Below are 19,195 nucleotides of genomic sequence, written 5' to 3'. Positions count from 1 at the left end.
AGAAAATCTGATATTGTGACTGCATTATAATCAGAATACTGCTCATACATTTGTATGTTCCATTAAATTGTATAAATCTATTGTCAATAATTTTGCCCTTATTGAATGCATTACAAAGTTCTTTGATATCCAGTATCATAATGTCATTTGAAGAAAAGAGATATTTTTGTCTCTATATTTTTCTCACTCAGCTTGCACAAGCCTTGTGTATATGCCTTACATTCAAAGTTCTATAGAATATTTAAAGAATAAGTCAAGTAACAACATATCTACACTTAAATATGTCACAACTAACACCTCACTTGAAATGACCCTCACTGAGCTGAAGAGCAAAAGTGCAAGACTGAAGTATTGTCTGTACCAGAAACATATACTCTGTGTCGAAAGCTTAGTTCTTGGAACCATTCGTTCTAAATTCCTCCCAGGTGATCCGGCTGAGCTACCGCTCCCTGACTACTGAGGAAGAGAAGTGTGAGGAGGGGGTGTGGCAGAACTGGGAGGCTTTTCTCCTTCAGCTCCAGGATGCTGCTGAGTTTGTCAACACACAGACCCCCATCCACATCGGCAACCTGGATGAGGCCTACCAGGTATGTGCACTCCACACACAGCTGGGGTCATACCAGGTTGCACACAGGGGTCATTTGTTACATACAGAATACAAGTCCTACAGGTCATTGGTTCACGTAGGGATCACTGATTGCACAAAGGGGTCAGTGGTTTCACATGGGGGTCATTGGTTTCACATAGGGTCATTTGCTGCACACAGCTACTGTAGGGGTTATATTTGTACATGTAGGTTGGACACAGCTTGGGGTTATACATTGGTTGCACACAGCTATAAAGGGCTATACAACTTGTTGCATGCATGGGTCATTGTTTGCACACAGGGATTATCATACTTGTTCAAAGGGTTCATACTTCTACCTGTGTGATACACACAGGTCATTTGTCACACATGGTCATTGGTTGCACACAGGGGTCATTGTCTGCACACAGGGTAGAGATCATTAGGAGTACACAGGTGTCATTGTTTGCACCATCAGATTATTGGTTGCACAAAGGGATCATCAGTTACACACAAAAGGTTTTAGTTTCACACAGGGGTCATTGGTTTCACACAAGGGTCATTGGCTACACACAAGAGGTCATCATTTGTTTCACACAGAGGTCATTTGTTGCATACGGGGTTCATTGGTGCACACATTGTAGTGGTTATTTGTTGCACGCAGATGGTCATGGTTGCACACAGGGGTCATTCATTGCACCTTCCTGCTCAAGTCCAGTTGAGTGAAGCCAATCCTGATTGGCAAAATAATTACAGTGTAGTTAGACCTGACAGTTGCTTGGGCTAAAGTCCCTTCCCCAAATCTGCAGTAACATATAATGTTGTAAATGCCCTGTAACAAATTAAGTTCTCACTGTCATTTTAGGAAAGTAGGCTGGCTATCCTGGTATAAGACTGTTTTCAGTAGTAACAATGTTGAAACATTACATCTGTCCACAGTGCTTTATCCTAACACTTTAATTTTGACATTACCACCTGAACTGCGTAAGAACATGTTTTGTGCAATTATTATTATGATTTTTTTTTTTTTTTTTTACATACAACACTGTATTTGTCAAAGACAGTGTATTATCTTTTGACATACAACACTGTATGTGCTGTTTGTCAAAGATAGTTTAGCATCAGAGAACTGTTTGCATGTACATTGTAACTACTTTCATAAACTTCTCCAAAGGTAGAATATAGATATCACTGCTGTTATGCCTTCATCCCCCCCCCCCCCCCAGCATCTGTGCAGTGAGGCTCAGAGGATATCTGGTGAGGCAGGAAGGGGCATCTACCTGGACCCCACCCAGAACCCCATGAAGGTCCTGGACCAAATGAAAGAGGTTTGTGGATAACAAAATCTATATCAATATCTATATCATCTCGTCAAGATCTATATTATCTCGTCAGCAAAACTGTGTCTCCCTCTACAATTGAAATTTGTTAATTTATAGATCAGCAGTTGCAATCTTAACAAACTTCATGTGTAGAGGGAGACAAATTGAAGAAAGTTACACCTGAACCTTCACCCCTGTGACTAGTACATGTGTCTTTCTTTCATTTGATATGCCTCGTCCACCTTGAACTACTTAACAAAACAATGTCAGAATTTCCAGAGCTTGGGTATTTGTTCCAAGTTCATCGTGTCACTGCCGGCAACCAGGGATAGCCTGGTTGTAGTGTCGCTGCCCGGAAAGCAGTAGATGACAGGATCAGGTCCCACTGCTTCCTTTTTTTCTAACATGTTTGTTAATTTATAGATTAGCAGTTTGCAATCTCAACAAATTTCATTTGTAGAGGGAGAGAAATTGAAGAAACTTACACCTGAAAAAAAAAAAATCACTGTTTACAGATTTACCAATTTCATAAATGTAAAAGAATCAGACCAACACCATGCCACAGAAATCCTTTGCATGGTTTTCTTGACCTGAATCTTATAAGTATAGTAAGTATTCCAGCTGCATCGTAAATTACATCTTTCCCTCGTTGTAACAGCTTGAAATTGCAAGAAAATTACAAAGCATTGAATTACATGATGTTGATAATTCTTATTCTTAAACACAGGTCAGTGGCATCCTCTTTCACTTTTCTTTGTGTCAAATTATGTCAATTTCGACCTATTTCTTCTCCATACCTGCACAGCTCTTTGCTGAGTTTACGTCGGTGACAAACAAAATCTCCGACTGCAACCAGCACCGGATGAAGATCACCGGTCAGAACTACGACATGTCGGAGCTGACTGCCATGCTGCAGACCATGACGGTCAGGTCGCAGCTCTGGAAGTATGTGGAGGCCACGACCTTTGGCATCCAAGAGTGGAAGAACATGCTGTTCAGGAAGGTGAGTATGAATAAGAATTTACTATCAGAGAAAGATGTTTTATTTTTAGTGGCTTTGCCAGGTTACTCACCAGATTTTACATCAAATGTTGTTCTACAAAGAAGAAAGGATACCTTTGCCATCAGTTCTCACAAACTTTCTACTTACAATGTATATTACACCTCGCTAAATGCATATTTTGATATGAAATGTGAACATCACTGTGGAAGTTTAAGAGTTCTTGATTATTGTGACTTTTAGGTAAATTGGACAATGTTCAGAGATCAAATAAAAGTGGAGGTTCTAAAATAGTATGTTAGGACCTCAAAAATACGAAATGTTTTTGTAACAATTTGATATGGGGATGTACTGTAGTTTTACAGGGCAGTATCTGATTAGATTTTTTGTTTTAGAAAACCTGTCAAAGTCCATGTTACATTGTGTAGCTGCAAAATATGATGAATACTGGAGGCCATTTGATGAAATTATGAACTTGGACTGAGTATTATGCATGTACAACTTAGGAACATTACAAAGTATTTAATACTGATGTGTGGCCAAATGTGATGATAGTAAAGGGTTGAGTTTTGAGGTAATTTCTAAATACAGTTACTGCTGTTGCGATTGTGCAAATAAAAACTTATCTTAATATTATTCCATCAAGCTCTACACACTGATATAGCATGACAGGGCAATGACATATAAACCAGTACCACTATTGTATGCTGCCCTCTACAGTTCAACGTGAACAAGGCCATGACCAAGGTGAGGGACTGGCAGCAGGCAGCCGGCCAGCTGAAACAGGTCTTGCCCCAGGGAGACCAGGTCCTGGCCCACTGGTACCGCCTCCTCTCAGACTTCAAGCAGGACCTGCCCCTCCTCCTCAAGCTCTCCAGCGACTGCCTCAAGGTAGGTCATAAAAGGGAAGGAATGACGGATCAGGCAATGAGAGAGATATGTAGTCATACAGAGAGACCCGAGATTGATTACTATTAATATGGAGAGCTTCGAGTTCGGAAGTATCACTTTGCAGCCAATCACAAATTTTCCCATCAATGCTGCATTTTTATGGCAGTACATGCACTGTAGGAGACTCAATTGTTTGAGGTATTGTATCTCCACACAGACATGCATTCTAGATCAGAGCTAACAGTGTGACTGAGGTTGCAAAACACAAGTACAGGAGGAGAATGTTCTCACTTCAATTAACCCGTTGAGGCAAGCTGAGTCTGTTGTAACATGCATTTCCCATAGACACCTGCCTAAGTATACTTGGGACTAGTCTTCAACGGGTTAAAATGCCCACTCCGTTCTCAGAGCCTTTTTAAGTTAGTGTAACTGTGTCATTTTACTATTAAATCTGGTAATATTTTGAGTGGATATCATGCCGTTGTCTTATCAGAGAAATCATAGGAAATTCTTATGCGAACTTGTCCTCTTTCCTTACATTGCCTAACGATTCCTTTTTACCCAGTCCCGACATTGGAAAGCCCTATTTTTGGCCCTGGGCCAGAACTACGAGCCAGGCCGGCAGTACTATGTACACGAGTTGCTCTCCTATGACCTCAGCGAGCACAGTCTCCAGATCAACACCATCTGTGCTGGCGCCGGTGCAGAGTTTGACCTGGAGCAGAAGCTCATCAAGCTGAGGAAAGTGTGGGAGGAGAAGGAATTCAAACTGGCCAAGTACATTGCTCCAGGCAAAGACACCTTTGGTGAGTTTGTGAAACTTTATTGCTTTAAGATTGAATGGAGAAACCAAGTTAAAAATAAACAATGAAGGACAAGAAAGAGGAAGAAAAAAGTGAGATGAAAACAACAAAAGTTTTGTGATTGTGAATGTGTGCACAACCTACGTTTGTCTCAAATGAATCTTTTCATTTTCACATCATCTCACACTCAGACTTTGAATCCAGTTCCAAGAATAAAGGGAAGAAATCAGAACCAATGCCGGACATGTTTACACTGATTGGTATCGATCAGCTCAAGTATCTCCTGGAGGTAAGTCACAGAATGTCATCATGATACCTCAAACAACCCAATCATCTAGTATTTAACTCATTCATAGGACTAAACTGACCATCTGACTGACTGACTAACCAAATGAGTGACTAACTGACTGATTGACTGACTCAGCAACTTTGTGCACTAACTAACCAACTGACCAACTAATAAAACAGTCCATTATGTACAATGTATTTCACTGTTTCAACTGACTAACAGACCAACAGATTGACAGACTGAATGACTGATTGATTGACTCACTGACTATAAACTAAACTCACTAAACTGACTAACTGGATAGCCAACTGACTGACTAACCAGCAAAGTAAATTACTAAGTAATTCGTAAATAACTTAAGCAAGTCATGTACAGTAATTTGTTATGTGTAAGTTAATATAAGTACACATGTACAATATACTTTGTAACTCTGTTGCAAGGTAACAAATACCAGTAAAGCCTGAGGGAAACAAAAGGTTGATAACATGTAGATTGTCTGCTAGAGAGAGGCTAGGGTAAATTTAGATCTCAGATGGATTCAATCAAAGCAGAGCATTTTGTTAGAGAATTTATTCTTCTTTGATAGCATGTGCATGTGAAATGTACATGTTGAGAGGATGGAATCTCATTCAATAGAATTTTTCACAGAAAGGAGATTTCGTTGAAGTTTTTGGCCTCATTTCAGAGACAAAACTTGGTAAAGATGTATGTGCTGGCTAGCTGGTCACTGTGTGAGATGATGGTAGTGCCACCCCACCTGATTGTTACTGATATAACTGTTTGAAAAAAAAAAAAAAACTGCGGAAAACTGCTTATGCAATAGTGGCAAGCCAGTGGAGTAAAATGGAGTCTAAAGGGGCCTGAGCTTTCGATCCCAGCAGAATCTTTGTCAGAGGCAAAATGACAAACATGTAAGGAAAGCAATGATAAGGTCTATCCACAACTAGCACAGTATGAGGAGGGCTAGGGATACAGTACAAAGAAAACAAAAGGGGTGGGTTAGAAGTCAATGGCAGGAAGCCAAACAGGCTATAGGTAAGGAAGGGGGATTAAAGCAAGAGGGTGAACAGACAAAAGGCAGAGGTGGGCCAGTGATGATCTCAAGGATTATAGGGGGCAACCTGTGAAGGATAAAGATGAATAGGGAGGCAACATCAAACAAGATAAGGCACAACAAAAGGATGAAGAATAGGAAAACAGTGAAATAGCAACAGCATGAGTGAAGGGGGCTGTGCAAGCAGTGAGCCCTTAACTTGGTGTACAAAGATGTGGCAGTGAAATGAAAGTGAGACCCAACCAACAAATGGAAAGTACAAAACATAATCATCAAAAAAAAAAGAAAAGAACAGAAAGGCAATATATACTTTATAAAGGTGTATTGTACAAGCAGAAATCTAAAAGGGGGAGATGTATGCATATAAATACTTATGTAGAGTTTGTATATATACACATAAACACAAGCAAATACAAGTTGTGTGTGTGACCATCACTTTCTTTTAATAGACTCTATTCTATTCTTTTTATTGAAGTCAACTTGTGTATGCACACATAACACATATTGTACACTACTTTCATCATAACAACTGTATGTGCTATTTGCTATTTGCATTTCAGGAAACATACAAAACATAATAGGACCATACACTTTTGTTTGATCAAGGAGGTTCAAGTTCAAGTTTTATTAAACCAATTCATTAAACATTTGACATTTTACAAAAGGATACAGCATTAAGAATAATGAATGGTTTGGGACCCCAAAAGAAGCAGAGCTTGTAAAAAAGGGGTCCCGGATAAACATTATTATAAAACAAAACATACTAAAATTTAAGCATATTAACAAGAAGTATAATAGTAATATATTTACATAGGACAGATGCAACACAAGCACACATACACACGCACACACACACACACACATTCAATCACACAAACACGTGTCACAAAAACGCTCATGCACATACATGTAGTTCACATGAAATTGCAGAAAGATACTTTCTATTTTACTATACTTTTAAATTCAGCTAGGCTCTCGTAGTACATGCACTACTTCAATTTGATATGTTGCTTTGGTCCAGACTCTATTCTTAACCCGTTTCGTATGGGAGCCTGGTGGCCTGTGCAGAGCTACCAAGTCTCACGCATTCTGCGTGAGACTCAAGCATTTAGGGGCTGTTTCACGATCTCACGCATGGCACCCATTTTTCTCACGCATCGGGCGAAGTCTGCAACTTGGGCCTATGATAATGAGCATAGCTCAAAGGATTTCCCTTTTGTCTTTCAAAATAAGTTAAGAATAGTCACTTGCTTGTAAGTATGCACCTGATCGCACCATTAAGAGCTAAAAATTGAAAAAGGTCCCTACAGTGGGAAGGGGGAAACCCCTCCCACACCCTCGCCTGCGCGCACATTTGTGCGCCGAGATGCAGAGTCCTGAAAATCTCACTCATAAAATTTTTTTGAACTTGGCATCCCTGCTGGCTGTGTATAAAGTCTATTGGCATTTCAGAATTCAGTATGGAACGGGTTTATAGAGTGCTTTGTAACGCCCATATTTGTCTCATGTATATCTGCTATGACAGGTACTATAAACTGAATTCAGTCCTTTTGACTCTGCTTCTTTGCCCCCTTACCCAATATTTCCCTCATGTAGGACAATCAGCTGACCCTTCAGAGCATGCTGGTGTCACCCCACCTAGCTGACCTTCGACCCGAGGCTGACCTCTGGGCGTCGACCCTCAGACAGGTCGGAGATATGGTGGAGCTCTGGAGCGTTTGCCAGAAGAAGGTGACAAAAGGCTTTACTGTCAATATTTCTGTGTGTTGCATGAAGAAAATCATGAATGAATGTACAGACATTGCTTTTAGCATGTGCTTTGAAGTACCTGTATTACACAAATAAGGTTTTATCCTTATGGTCAGTCACAAAATTGTAGCCAGCATGTGTTTGAAAGTTCACTTAGTGCCCTGAGTCCCTTGTTTGCAATTTGATGTTCATTAGTGAAATAGCTGAAGAGACAAATGAAATGCTTGGAACAAAGGGGATGGCTAGTAAGTGATCAGTGGAAATCAGTGGGAATCCCTGGGGGTGATTGTTCCAATCCTTGTGGAATTCATTTAAGAGTACATTATACAATGTATATCTATTGTTGTGTGAAAATTATTTGCATCAAAATGGTCTCATATTCAAGTAATGTACAGTTTAATGTTTCCAGGTTAGCATGCTAACGTTAACGATCGCCCCGTCACTGTATAGGCATGCTTACAAATGAATCCCACAAGGATTGGAACAATCACCCCCAGCATTCCCACTAATCAGTTACTAGCCATCCCCTTTGTTCCAAGCATTTCATTTGTAAGGACATGCCAACTGAGCTTGTTACATAATACCCTACCTGCAGTGGTCTGTCTGAATAGATAAAGACAAATACCACTGAGTTTTGGAGAACAATACTCATGCTTTCCTAATCAACAATGTTTATGTCATGGTCTAGTGGTTTGGAGGCTTGACATAAAATATGCTCATTCAGGGTTCAAACCTTTATAACCATGACCTTATGGATCCTGGGGCAAAATATACATTGTATCTTTATCCACACTGCATCTCATCTTTCCAGCCAGAAGTATGGATGGGTAATTGCAAAGGTGTAAAAGTAGAATAATATTTTCCAAACCCTAGAGATCTGATGAGAAGCACTCTCAAGAAAGTAAAGATTGCATCCATCACTGTATGGGCATGCAACACATACATGTACATCATTGCAATGTCACTAGAAATACCTGGGTGCCATATCTGTAAGCCTACAAACCCCAATCTATTGACCTGTTGATTCTCTCTTTGTGCATCAGTGGCTGTACCTGAGCCAGGTGTTCTCAGATGAGGCGGTCGGCGAGGCCCAGCCGGATCTTGGTCAGCTGTTTGAGATGGTGGACCAGAAGTACCAGGTGAGGTGGAAAGCCACAGTTACCAAAAGTGGCCTCCCATCTTTTCTTTTCTTAAATAATTCATGGAAGAGTTTTGAAGTATGGCTCTCTTTTGCTGCCCTATGACTTGTACACTCCAATTGATGGACCAGTAATAATTTCAATTCGACCTAAGGCTGTGTTGCAAACTTGCTTGTTTTTTTTTTTTTTTTCCTTTCGGTATATCATAGAATCTGTTTTCAGCACGCAACAGAGGTTACTTCATACATTGTGCTTGGATATGTGTTATTTCAGTGTGCCTCTGTCACTTGTATTAGGTTGCTGCTGTTCAATGCTACAGAGTGAAGCACATACAAACATGCAAAGGTGTCTGCATTTCTTTTACTGTTTAATACATGGTGTATGAATGATGATAACAGTATTGTAGCCTTCTTTTGTCTTTCTACAATGTATAACAGAGTACAGTCATATGATGTCAAATGCAGTGTGAAGTTTAAAGATAATTTTGATATTAGAATTTATAATGTCCAAGTACTTTTCTTTTAAATGTTGTAATTCTTGATTTTAGAGATTACGATACCATGTGTGTGTATACACTGCGGAGTGTAAATGTAGAACGCTCCTGACACTTGTTTGATGGTATGCTTGCAGGAGTTCATTACGAGTGTGGTGGCAGATCCAAAAGTGCTGTCAATCCTGAACAAGAGAAAAGGAACCAAAGGTTACCGAGAGCTCCAGGGGGACGTACTGGCAGAGCTCTTGAAATTTCTCACCAAGACCCAGGTAAGTGCTACTTGTACAATGTAGATCAAACTCAGGAAAATATTGTTGTTGTTGTTTTGTGTGTGTGTGTCTCTGTCTCTGCCTTGGTGTGGGCATGTAGGTGTCTGTAAATGTGTGTATCTGTCTATTTTTCTTGATGAATGCATGTGTGTGCCTCTTAATTAATTAGACTTTTTATGCAGGCTGAATATTTGGCTAAGAGTTTTAGAAAGTTGACTATTAAAAGTAAGACATGGAATCAGGTAGATGTATATCTTAACCTTCTAGCTTTATGATAGAACTGCATCTATTAGGTAAATCAGTTGTATTCTGCCCTGATCGTAATATTGTATTGATGGATATTCAAAATCATGTCTGATTATCAGTTGTTTTGTTTAATTTAGAATGTATGCATGTTTGTTTGTTTTTTTGTGTGTGTGTTTTTTTTTTTTTAGTGTAAGAGCACCCTCTTATGCCCTTATAAGCGTACCAGGTAAAGATCTCAATACTTGAGAATTTAGGTGCATAACAGTGATTGTAGGACACTGTTACTTCTTCTGATAGAGTTGATGATGACAGTACTGATAATTGTGAGGGTTGTGATGATGATAGTGTACTATTAGCTATGATGATGATGAATACTTGACCTCCTTCTAAAAGCAGTGAGGAATAGTGGTAGTGATGATGCTGATGATAATGATACTGATGATGTTAACGGTTTTAACATTGATGATAATAGTGACTGTTGGTAGTGGTGATGAAGTGATAATGTTGATAATGATGATGGTGATGATAGGATGATGTTGATAATGATGATGGGGATGGCAAGGATAATTTTGATGATGATGGTGATTGCAAGGATGATGATGATGGTAATGATGATGACATTGAAGACGATAATGATGGTGGTGACGGTAAGGGTGATGATGATGATGAGGATGGTGACAATGAGGTTGATGACAATGATGGTGACGATAATGGTGGTGATGATGAGGATGATGATAATAAAGAGGAGAATGAGGAGGATCACTAACTGTATCAATTCTTTCCTTGCAGGAGGAGATTATGACGAACCTTGACCCATTCTCGGCCACCAACTTCTCCCTGGCAACGGCCCGCCACAAGTACCCACGACTCTGTTTCCTCAGCGACCACGAGCTGGTCGACCTCTTCTCTGTATCGCGAGACAGACCCAAGTGGATCCCGCACGTGAGGGCGCTCTTTCCGGGAGTCCGTAATCTGGACTTCGAGGCACCAACCAACACAAGCAGCACTGGAATGGGCACTGCCTTTGATATGCTGATGAATGGTGAGATCTCTATTATCCAGAACTCCTTTCTAGAGTGAATTTCTGGATTTTGCAAGATGTTATAGTGTTTGTGAAGAAAGACAAGCACATTGCTGCTTGCATAGATCTCACATACAATATCTGTGCTGCTCGATTTTAGATTCTCGATCTGGTAGCACTCATGATATGGGAGAGTACAAAATTTCATGTTTTAACATTTTTTCCATCCATATATTGAATATCTATATGGCCTAACTTGAAGAAATGCAAATGTATTTCTCTTAAATCAAACATTCTGACAAATTAGCTTGTTGTATAAGGCTAAGCTAACACATAAGATGTTTTTAACTTTGTACTTATTTTTTGTTGTCTAATATGGTATATGTTATAAATGTATACAACTTGTAGTTAGGAGAGATATTCAGTCATTTTTCTTCAAACAGCCTTTCTAATGATTCTCGTATGTACCATTGATATTCTCCAACAGCGAAACACAAGTTTGAAGGTGAAAACTGATAGTCTAAGGGTGTTTGTTTTTGTTTTTACTTTTTATTAGGCTGGGTGATATTTTTGTGTTTGTTTTTCATATTTGTGGATAAAAAAATTGTTGCATATCTTTTGTGAGATATTGGTACTTTAAATTTCTCAACGGTGCTCCTTCAACTCTGCGGGGTCTTTCTCTAAAGGGACAGTGGTTGCTATAAGAGGGCAATTTGAGGATTGGTGCTGTTAGTTGCATCATTATGCCTTGTTTTGTTGTCTGCCCTGTAGCTGTTCAGGACAGGCTAAGGGTGTGAGCAGTAGGTGTGTTTTGTTGGTGGTGGTGAACAGACAGACTTTCTGGAAATGTTGGTGTTTCTCGTGTTTGGTTCTTCTCCTTTTTTATTTTATTCTTATTTTTTTATTTTTTTTCTGGAGGGCTTTCTGTCAGTTTTACATTTGCATTTCCCCTCTGTTTTTATTTGACAGCTGGTTGAGGGATACATCAAGTGACAAAAAAAAAAAAAATAGCTGTTTTTGTTGATTTGAAAATGCATTTGGGACAAATGTGTAGGGAGATCTATTTTGGTTTATATGTTTTAGTACAGGATGCGTTTGACTGTTTGTTTTCTGAATTTCTGTATGCCGTCACAAATCATTTGCTTTGAAATTTAGATTGTTCTGTAATAGTCAGGGGATACCAGTTTTGTTGCGAAAGCATGCATTCGGGCCAGTTGATCAAATTTCAAGGTCTTTTTGAGAGTGAAAACACTCCTAGTAGATTTTCAGACTGTCATACAGTGTGATTGGCATCCTTACATGTACGTGTAAAGGATACATTGCAAGATTATTTTCTCCCCCCCCCTTTTTGTTTGTTGATGTAGATATTGAATGTAGTACAGTCAACCTTACCTATGTAAGTTGAATCTATTTGGACTGGTGAAATATCTTCGACGTAGAGAAAATTCGACTTTGGATATGAGGAACTAAAATCAGTAGAATATAAAGAGAAGAGGACTTGAAAAGTCCTTTGACTTAGGCAATTATTTGACTTACATTACTGTATGTGAGGTTGACTTCAGCAAAGTTGACTGTATTAAGATTTTTTGCAATGCATTTGTTAAAAGTGGTCGTCTAATATCTGTTTCTGAAACTTTTCTCAGCTGACAAGCTGCAAGTGACAGCTGTGGAGGGTTCGCTCGGTGAGCGGCTGAGCCTCCTCTCACCCCTCACAGCCAAATCCTCCCCGCCCGTCTGGCTGGCCTGCCTGGAGAATTGCCTCAAAACCACCCTGGGCAACCTGCTACACTCGTGTCTGGAATCAAGACTAAGAGAAGGTATGCTGCTTCATTTGTAATTAGATATAAATTTTCATTATGAATGAAAAATAAAATTTATTAATTTTTTAACTGCCAATTTTGTAATTCATTGTTACAATCTGTCTAAAATTTACAGATATAAAGGTTTTATGGAATGTCATACAGTGTACTTTGCTTAACATATGACCTGTCTTATTTTGCGTAACAAATTTGACACATGACATAAGACATATCTTAACAAATACAAAGTGTACGCTGAAAGAAATTTCGATAACAATCTATATTTTCTCTTTTGTACTTCAACACATGCACCTGCTTTGTGCTTGTATGCAATAATGACATCAGGTTTTTATTGTGCAATAGTACATTGCATGCACTGCCATGAGTAGTTTCTAGCACATAGTATACATTGTTATAATGATAGCAATTATCATATTGAAAATATCCTTACTTTCAGCATTTCTGACACTATAATCAATGATAGTGTTGCAGCGGTACTGCAGCCAGTTTTGTCATTGTCATCATCATCATCAACATCGTCATCATCATCATCATCATCTTCGTCATCATCATTATCTTCTTCCTCATCATCGTCATCATCATCATCATCATCATCATCATCATTAATATAATCGTTACTACTAGTGCTATAATCATTTTTTCCACAACCATTAAAAGTGTGAGAAATGATATATAATAACTAAAATTAAAATTTGGTTTGTTATCATCATCATCATCATCATCATATTTCAAGGCCTGACACCCACCAGCATCTTGGACGAGTTGCAGACCCTGGAGGACAACCCGTCGGCCGACCCAGATGAGCAGGCCCAGCTCAAGAAGGCCGTCCGCACCAGCTTCTCCGACTGGCTGCTGCGGTTCCCCACCCAGTGCGTCGTCACCGGGGAGGGGGTCCTCTGGAGCCGGGAGGTGCAGCCGGTTGTCCGAGAGGGCGACACGAAGCACCTCACTCAGATCAGGTATGATGCTTTCACCCCCGACTGAGCTTTGATCGGCAATGGGCTCATCTTCTGGTGTATTTTTATCCTCATCAGTGCAGATATTCTGAAATTAAACACAACATCTTAAATTCTGACTTCCCTCATTTTTATACTTGAGTGGCTATGTATACAAATGTTCAACTAACTATTTCTGCATACATGTGTTTAGAGGTGTACTATCATCAATGCAAAAAAAAAGTTTGTAATGATACGATAAATGTATTTAAAAAATAGTACCTCAATTGCATATTTTGAAGAACGATAGGATGATAGTGTGGTAGTCAATGACTCTCCCTTTATTTGCTGTGTGCGTTTATTGGTCGCATTTTTAGAGCAGCAATATTAATGTTGATACATGTATCACAATTCTAACACTAAAACTTTTCTTGGTTACTGTGCTATAGATGACACCCCAAAAATGTCCTGAATTTGGGGGTTTTCAGATTAGTATACTTAGAATTAATCTCGACTGACATTCCTACAAGCCTCCTGGTTATTGTCTTGCCCACTTTGTCAGTTCATATTTCATATAATGTTCATTTAAGTAGTGTGTGTAGATTTTGGTATTTTAACTAGAGTGTTTGTAATGTAGTATGTATATCAATCTTTCTGCCTGTCTGTTGTTCAGTGTGTTTGAACTTGAATAGTATAGAGACTGGATCAAAAAGTTCAATATTGCACTGTCATAGTGGAGATTGATTGATTGATTGATGGATGGATGGATGGATGGATGGATGGATGGATTGATTGATTGATTGATTGGTTGGTTGATTGATTGATTGATTGATTGATTGATTGATTGATTGATTGATTGATTGATTGATTGATTGATTGATCCCTATTGCAGAGACCATCTCCAGAAGCGACTGGAGCAGTACAGCTCCATCCTGAGAGACCACTGCTACAACCAGGCCTCCTCAGACTCCAAGGTCCGCCTCCAGATCCTGCTCTCTTCCCTCATCGAACAGGGCATGCACCACCGGGACATCGTTGAGGGTGAGTGACCAAGCCTCTTCCTAATCTTGTCATGGCATTTCACAGTAGGCCCCTTCACATGTATTTGAAATAGCGCGAGTTGAATTACAATTCAAATCATGCTTTTTTGCACTCTACTTCACAATACATGGGCGTGAAAAAAAAGAAGAAAAAGATCGCAATTCAAATTTCGCCAGCTCATGAAGAAAGGTCGTGACTCAAATCAGGGTAGCTTGCCATAGGGAATGATTGTGAAACTACTTATAGCAAGCAAACTTTGATTAATCAATGAAAGTTTTCTTGAGAAATGGATAAAATTGCATTCACCAGGGCCGTGACTGTTTTAACTCTGCCTCATTTTTATTTCATTCAGTGCCCACTTGCATATTAAAGAACACAATATTTATAATGAATACATTGAGCAGGAGTGGAGGGAATCTATTACAAGGTGATTTCTATTTTGCCATGCGCGGTCTTCAACTGCAGGTCTCTTGAAGAAGAGTGAGTTGTCAGACAGTGACTTTGACTGGTGTCGCGTGCTCCGCTATCAGATGGACATCAAAGAGGTTCTCTGCGCCCAGACCGTGGTCGACCAGGATGCCGAGTCGGGGAGGAAGAGTGAGGCCTCGAAGTCGATAATGACCACAACCGATGACGCCTCCATGACCACAGAGAGATTGGCCACTCGAGGTGTATATTAGGGGGCGCTCTTCATTTGGTGTTGTCAAGTGCCGTATGTAATGAGAGTCTGGCCAACTGCTAAATTGAATGCTATGTTGTTACTCAGCGTACGTGTATTACCCATTAGAGGGTTAGCGTGTACGCTCAGACATCATAAAGCAAGCCGAATGAGGGGTAGTGAACAATGGGCATTGTGTGTGAGCACACTTTGGCAGCGACATGGCTCCATGAAGATCCCAAGACCAGGGGGCATTTCATGAAGCTTTTTGTCTGACAAACTTGTCAGATAAATTTGCTCGCAGCCAATCAGATACAAGGATTTCAGTAGCTTATAACAATTTGTCAGAAAAAATTTCTGACAAAACACTTCTTGAAATACCCCCCTAGATTTGACCAATCACAGGCTTCAAAACTCATAAGCCAAAAACCGAGCTGGCCAGACTCTCTTTACGTATAAGGCACCGTGTGTTGTTTATCACAATGTATTGTGTATAGATAAAGATTTGTCAAGCAGAATCTTGGGAAATTGCTTGTGATTTTTCCCAGACTTTTGCTTTACTTCCTAGTTGTGGAAACAATATGAAGGAGCAGTGTGCACAAAAATGTAGATTTGTAGAGCACAGTATGTTTAATGATGAATGGTCTCAAGTGGATGTAAGGTTCTTCTCGTTCTGTAATCTCATTTTCTCACTGAAAATGCATTCTTTAATCAGAACCAAACTAGTGCTTGTCACGAGGTCATTATGATAACTGCCTTTTGGGGAATCTTAGTAAAAAGACTTTGAGGGACTTTTTGAGTGTTGTTATAGAAAGCAGCTACCAGGCAAAGCTATACTCAGAATCACACACTGTGGAACGAAGTACCTGGTATATTATATTCAACTTGTTAGAATTCATGACTCAAACTTTGCATCTGTGTTTTCAGAAGCTGGGCTGGGACCGAGGACACGGACCATTACAGGTACAGGGTTTGCCTTTGGACCCCTGAAAGTGACCCAGCTGGGGGCCTCCTTCTCCTATGACCATGAGTACCTTGGCCCTGCCCCCTGCCTGGTGGCCACCCCTCTCACTGACCGCTGCCACCTTGGCCTGACCACCGCCATGCGTCAGAGACAGTGTGGGACGGTCATCGGTCCCGCTGGAGTAGGCAAGAGTGAGACCATCAAAGATCTCGCCAGGGTAAGATTTTTTTTTCATCAAAATCACATGTTTGGTGCATTTGTTTACATCATATCACATACAACTCATTTGGCATACAACATGAAAATATGTCAGCTACTGGACATTGTACATGTACATACAGTATGTCCCAGTGTATTTTAATTGCGCCAAAATTACATGTACAGGGCTATGTTGAACTCTTGGTGTGTCCTGTATGATTAATATGCCTTCTGCTAATTAACCATTGAATTGAAAGATGCAGTCTGTAAGGTACAAACTGTAGCTGAACTTGATGACTTGGCTAAAGTTTCTTACATAAAAGGCCGGTTTTAATAGTAAATTTAATATATGTACATTATGTATGTCATGCCCTTAGCGTACGCTATTGCATATCATTTCCATTTCTGTAATGATCATTATACTTTACATTTTCTTGAGTTAGGGCCTGTAATGGAACATTTGAAGGCCTGAAAAAGAATACACATACACTGTAGACGAGACTGTATGAAATACAAATGTAAAAAAGACTGAGAAGGAATAACTTTGAGTGTGCCCAGAAATCACTTGAATACAGGAAAATCTTTGTATACATGTTGCTCAGTAGTCTTTTTTCCTCTTGTTTAGTGATGCAGTCTTTTTACTCTGATACAGTAAGATGAAACAAGAGTATTCAAGATGAGAAAGATTTTAGTTGATATAGATTGTTGTAGATATGCTCCTTGCCATTAGAGGAGCTGTTTTTCAGTGACCATGGACTGTGAATCACAAGGTCTCTGATTCAAGTCACCTGGCTGCAGTGGTTGTACCTCTCAGCAAGGCACTGTATGCTGATTGCCTAGTCTTACGGAGATTACTTTTGGCAGTCTGTCCCGTTGTTACTTGCTTGTTACAAGCACTCATTAAAACAAACTGGTTTAATTCAGTTTAGTTCATTCAGTTCAGTTCAGTTCAATTCAATTCAATTCAATTCAATTCAATTCAATTCAATTCAATTCAATTCAATTCAATTCAATTCAATTCAATTCAATTCAATGCAGTGCAATGCAATGCAATCCAATTCAATTCAATTCAATTCAATTCAATTCAACTATATCAAATTCAATTAGAACTAAATTATTAATTTATGTTTGTAATGTTTTGTCCAGTTCATGGGTCAAAATCTGATGACCTTTGACTGTGCAGTGGACACCAGTATTGAGATTGCCAGTCAGCTGCTGTGTGGGGCTGTCCAGAGTGGCTCGTGGGTTCTCTTTGACAATGCCGACAGGCTGACACATGGTAAGCGCTTCAAACGGTTGAATTTTAGTGTTGTGTAATCTTCCTTGATACTGAGTTTAAAGTACCGTGCACTATTGCTTGTCTATGCTGTCTAGCAGCAGAAAACGCTATTGTTTGGTAGCGTTATATTGCTGTTGTTATTAGTGTACATGTACTAGATGAGTCTATACTGACCAACCCATGCACCAATATGGACATTCATGGGATGGTGACCTCTACATGTTCAAAGAAATGAGTCATTAGTGTGCAATATTGTATATGCCATATATTTAACTAGTCCAATTTTTCTTGTATCGCGACTTCCCAATAATTTCGCGAGTGGTTTAATTTGCAATTGTGGAGTACAGTGATAGAGTGTACATTGTAAGCATGGGGATGTTGCATTCATATCTCAATCAAAGTTGATAATTTCAAGTGTTGTTAAATTTGGGAATGGCACCCAATTCACAAAATTCGTGAAAATAAAAACCTTGCAAAATATACAGCATATACAGTATACTTCATGATGAGAGCTAGACTGGAGATATCAAAGCAGCCCACACAATACTCATTCTAACCTCCAGTAATTGAAATATGCGGCAGTCATTCCAGGATCTCAATATGATTGCATTCATGATGACTACACGTAGTCTAAAATGCATCAGTGAAGTATTTTTGTGGAGGTGATGGAAAGTTGGTGGGAATTCTTTCTCTTTAGTCTGATGAAATGGCCTACAATCTCTGTTTTATGTATCTTGTTCTTGTGACTTTATTTCAGGTCTGATGGCTGTAGTAAGCCAACAGCTGGAGTACCTGTGCCACGCCTACCAAATCCTGCAAGCCACCAGCTCTCTGTACAACAACAAGGGAACCAGCAAGCATGATTACAAGGTTGGACTGGTTCTCTCTTTGTTACCTCCCTCTCCTGAGCTTTGATCTAAAGGCTGAATGAACAAAAATGTATTCTGGGGCTAGCAGGAGACTGCTAGCTGAAAATTTTATCAACAAACAAGTCTCAAATGCTTTCACCTTCCAGTCGTTATTGGTAACATCTCTACTATGCTGTCCTAGGCTCTATTTTTTGCATCATTATGAACGCTTTGGGATGCTACAACACTTCTGTTGTAGCCCCAAAAATTATCTTTCCTGTCATGATATGAGGTACATGTACATGTACACTTTGTAGTGTCTCTCTGCTGGCCACAAGGCAATAACATACCCCGTTGGTTGAGAATGGTGGAAAACGAAAACAGCTCCAGACTGGTGAATTGTACATTTTCAATGCATTAATGCTGTACCTAGGTAATAATTTTTTCCTCATGAGTACGGTACATGTACAAACTTTGTATAAGAAACCATGAAGTTCAACTGCAGCATTCATGCTCAGAACGTTTGTCATTGTCGAAATACGACGACACTCAACCTTTTCATCCCCCCATCCCCCGCCTCGTTTCAATAATTTGGTTGATTTGAAGTAAAG

General features: G+C 39.6%; 1 protein-coding gene across 1 annotated transcript in view; it reads left to right on the top strand.

The window, feature by feature from the left end:
• The window catches only part of LOC140243667 (dynein heavy chain domain-containing protein 1-like), a 133,263-nt gene that overhangs the window by 27,170 nt on the left and 86,898 nt on the right, over window positions 1-19,195 (top strand). The window contains exons 22-38 of the mRNA XM_072323331.1: window positions 426-587; window positions 1,792-1,893; window positions 2,693-2,890; window positions 3,608-3,778; window positions 4,344-4,584; window positions 4,773-4,870; window positions 7,521-7,655; window positions 8,717-8,812; window positions 9,443-9,574; window positions 10,610-10,862; window positions 12,485-12,674; window positions 13,411-13,620; window positions 14,489-14,637; window positions 15,103-15,306; window positions 16,223-16,476; window positions 17,604-17,736; window positions 18,494-18,606. Of these exons, the coding sequence (XP_072179432.1) occupies window positions 426-587; window positions 1,792-1,893; window positions 2,693-2,890; window positions 3,608-3,778; window positions 4,344-4,584; window positions 4,773-4,870; window positions 7,521-7,655; window positions 8,717-8,812; window positions 9,443-9,574; window positions 10,610-10,862; window positions 12,485-12,674; window positions 13,411-13,620; window positions 14,489-14,637; window positions 15,103-15,306; window positions 16,223-16,476; window positions 17,604-17,736; window positions 18,494-18,606 (2,841 nt within the window). The remainder of the gene's footprint in view (window positions 1-425; window positions 588-1,791; window positions 1,894-2,692; window positions 2,891-3,607; window positions 3,779-4,343; window positions 4,585-4,772; window positions 4,871-7,520; window positions 7,656-8,716; window positions 8,813-9,442; window positions 9,575-10,609; window positions 10,863-12,484; window positions 12,675-13,410; window positions 13,621-14,488; window positions 14,638-15,102; window positions 15,307-16,222; window positions 16,477-17,603; window positions 17,737-18,493; window positions 18,607-19,195) is intronic.

This window comes from Diadema setosum, chromosome 20 (assembly GCF_964275005.1).
Source record: "Diadema setosum chromosome 20, eeDiaSeto1, whole genome shotgun sequence".
Classification (NCBI taxonomy): domain Eukaryota; kingdom Metazoa; phylum Echinodermata; class Echinoidea; order Diadematoida; family Diadematidae; genus Diadema; species Diadema setosum.
The sequence above is the reverse complement of the archived record's forward strand: the minus strand, read 5'-3'. Positions and strand labels throughout refer to the sequence as shown.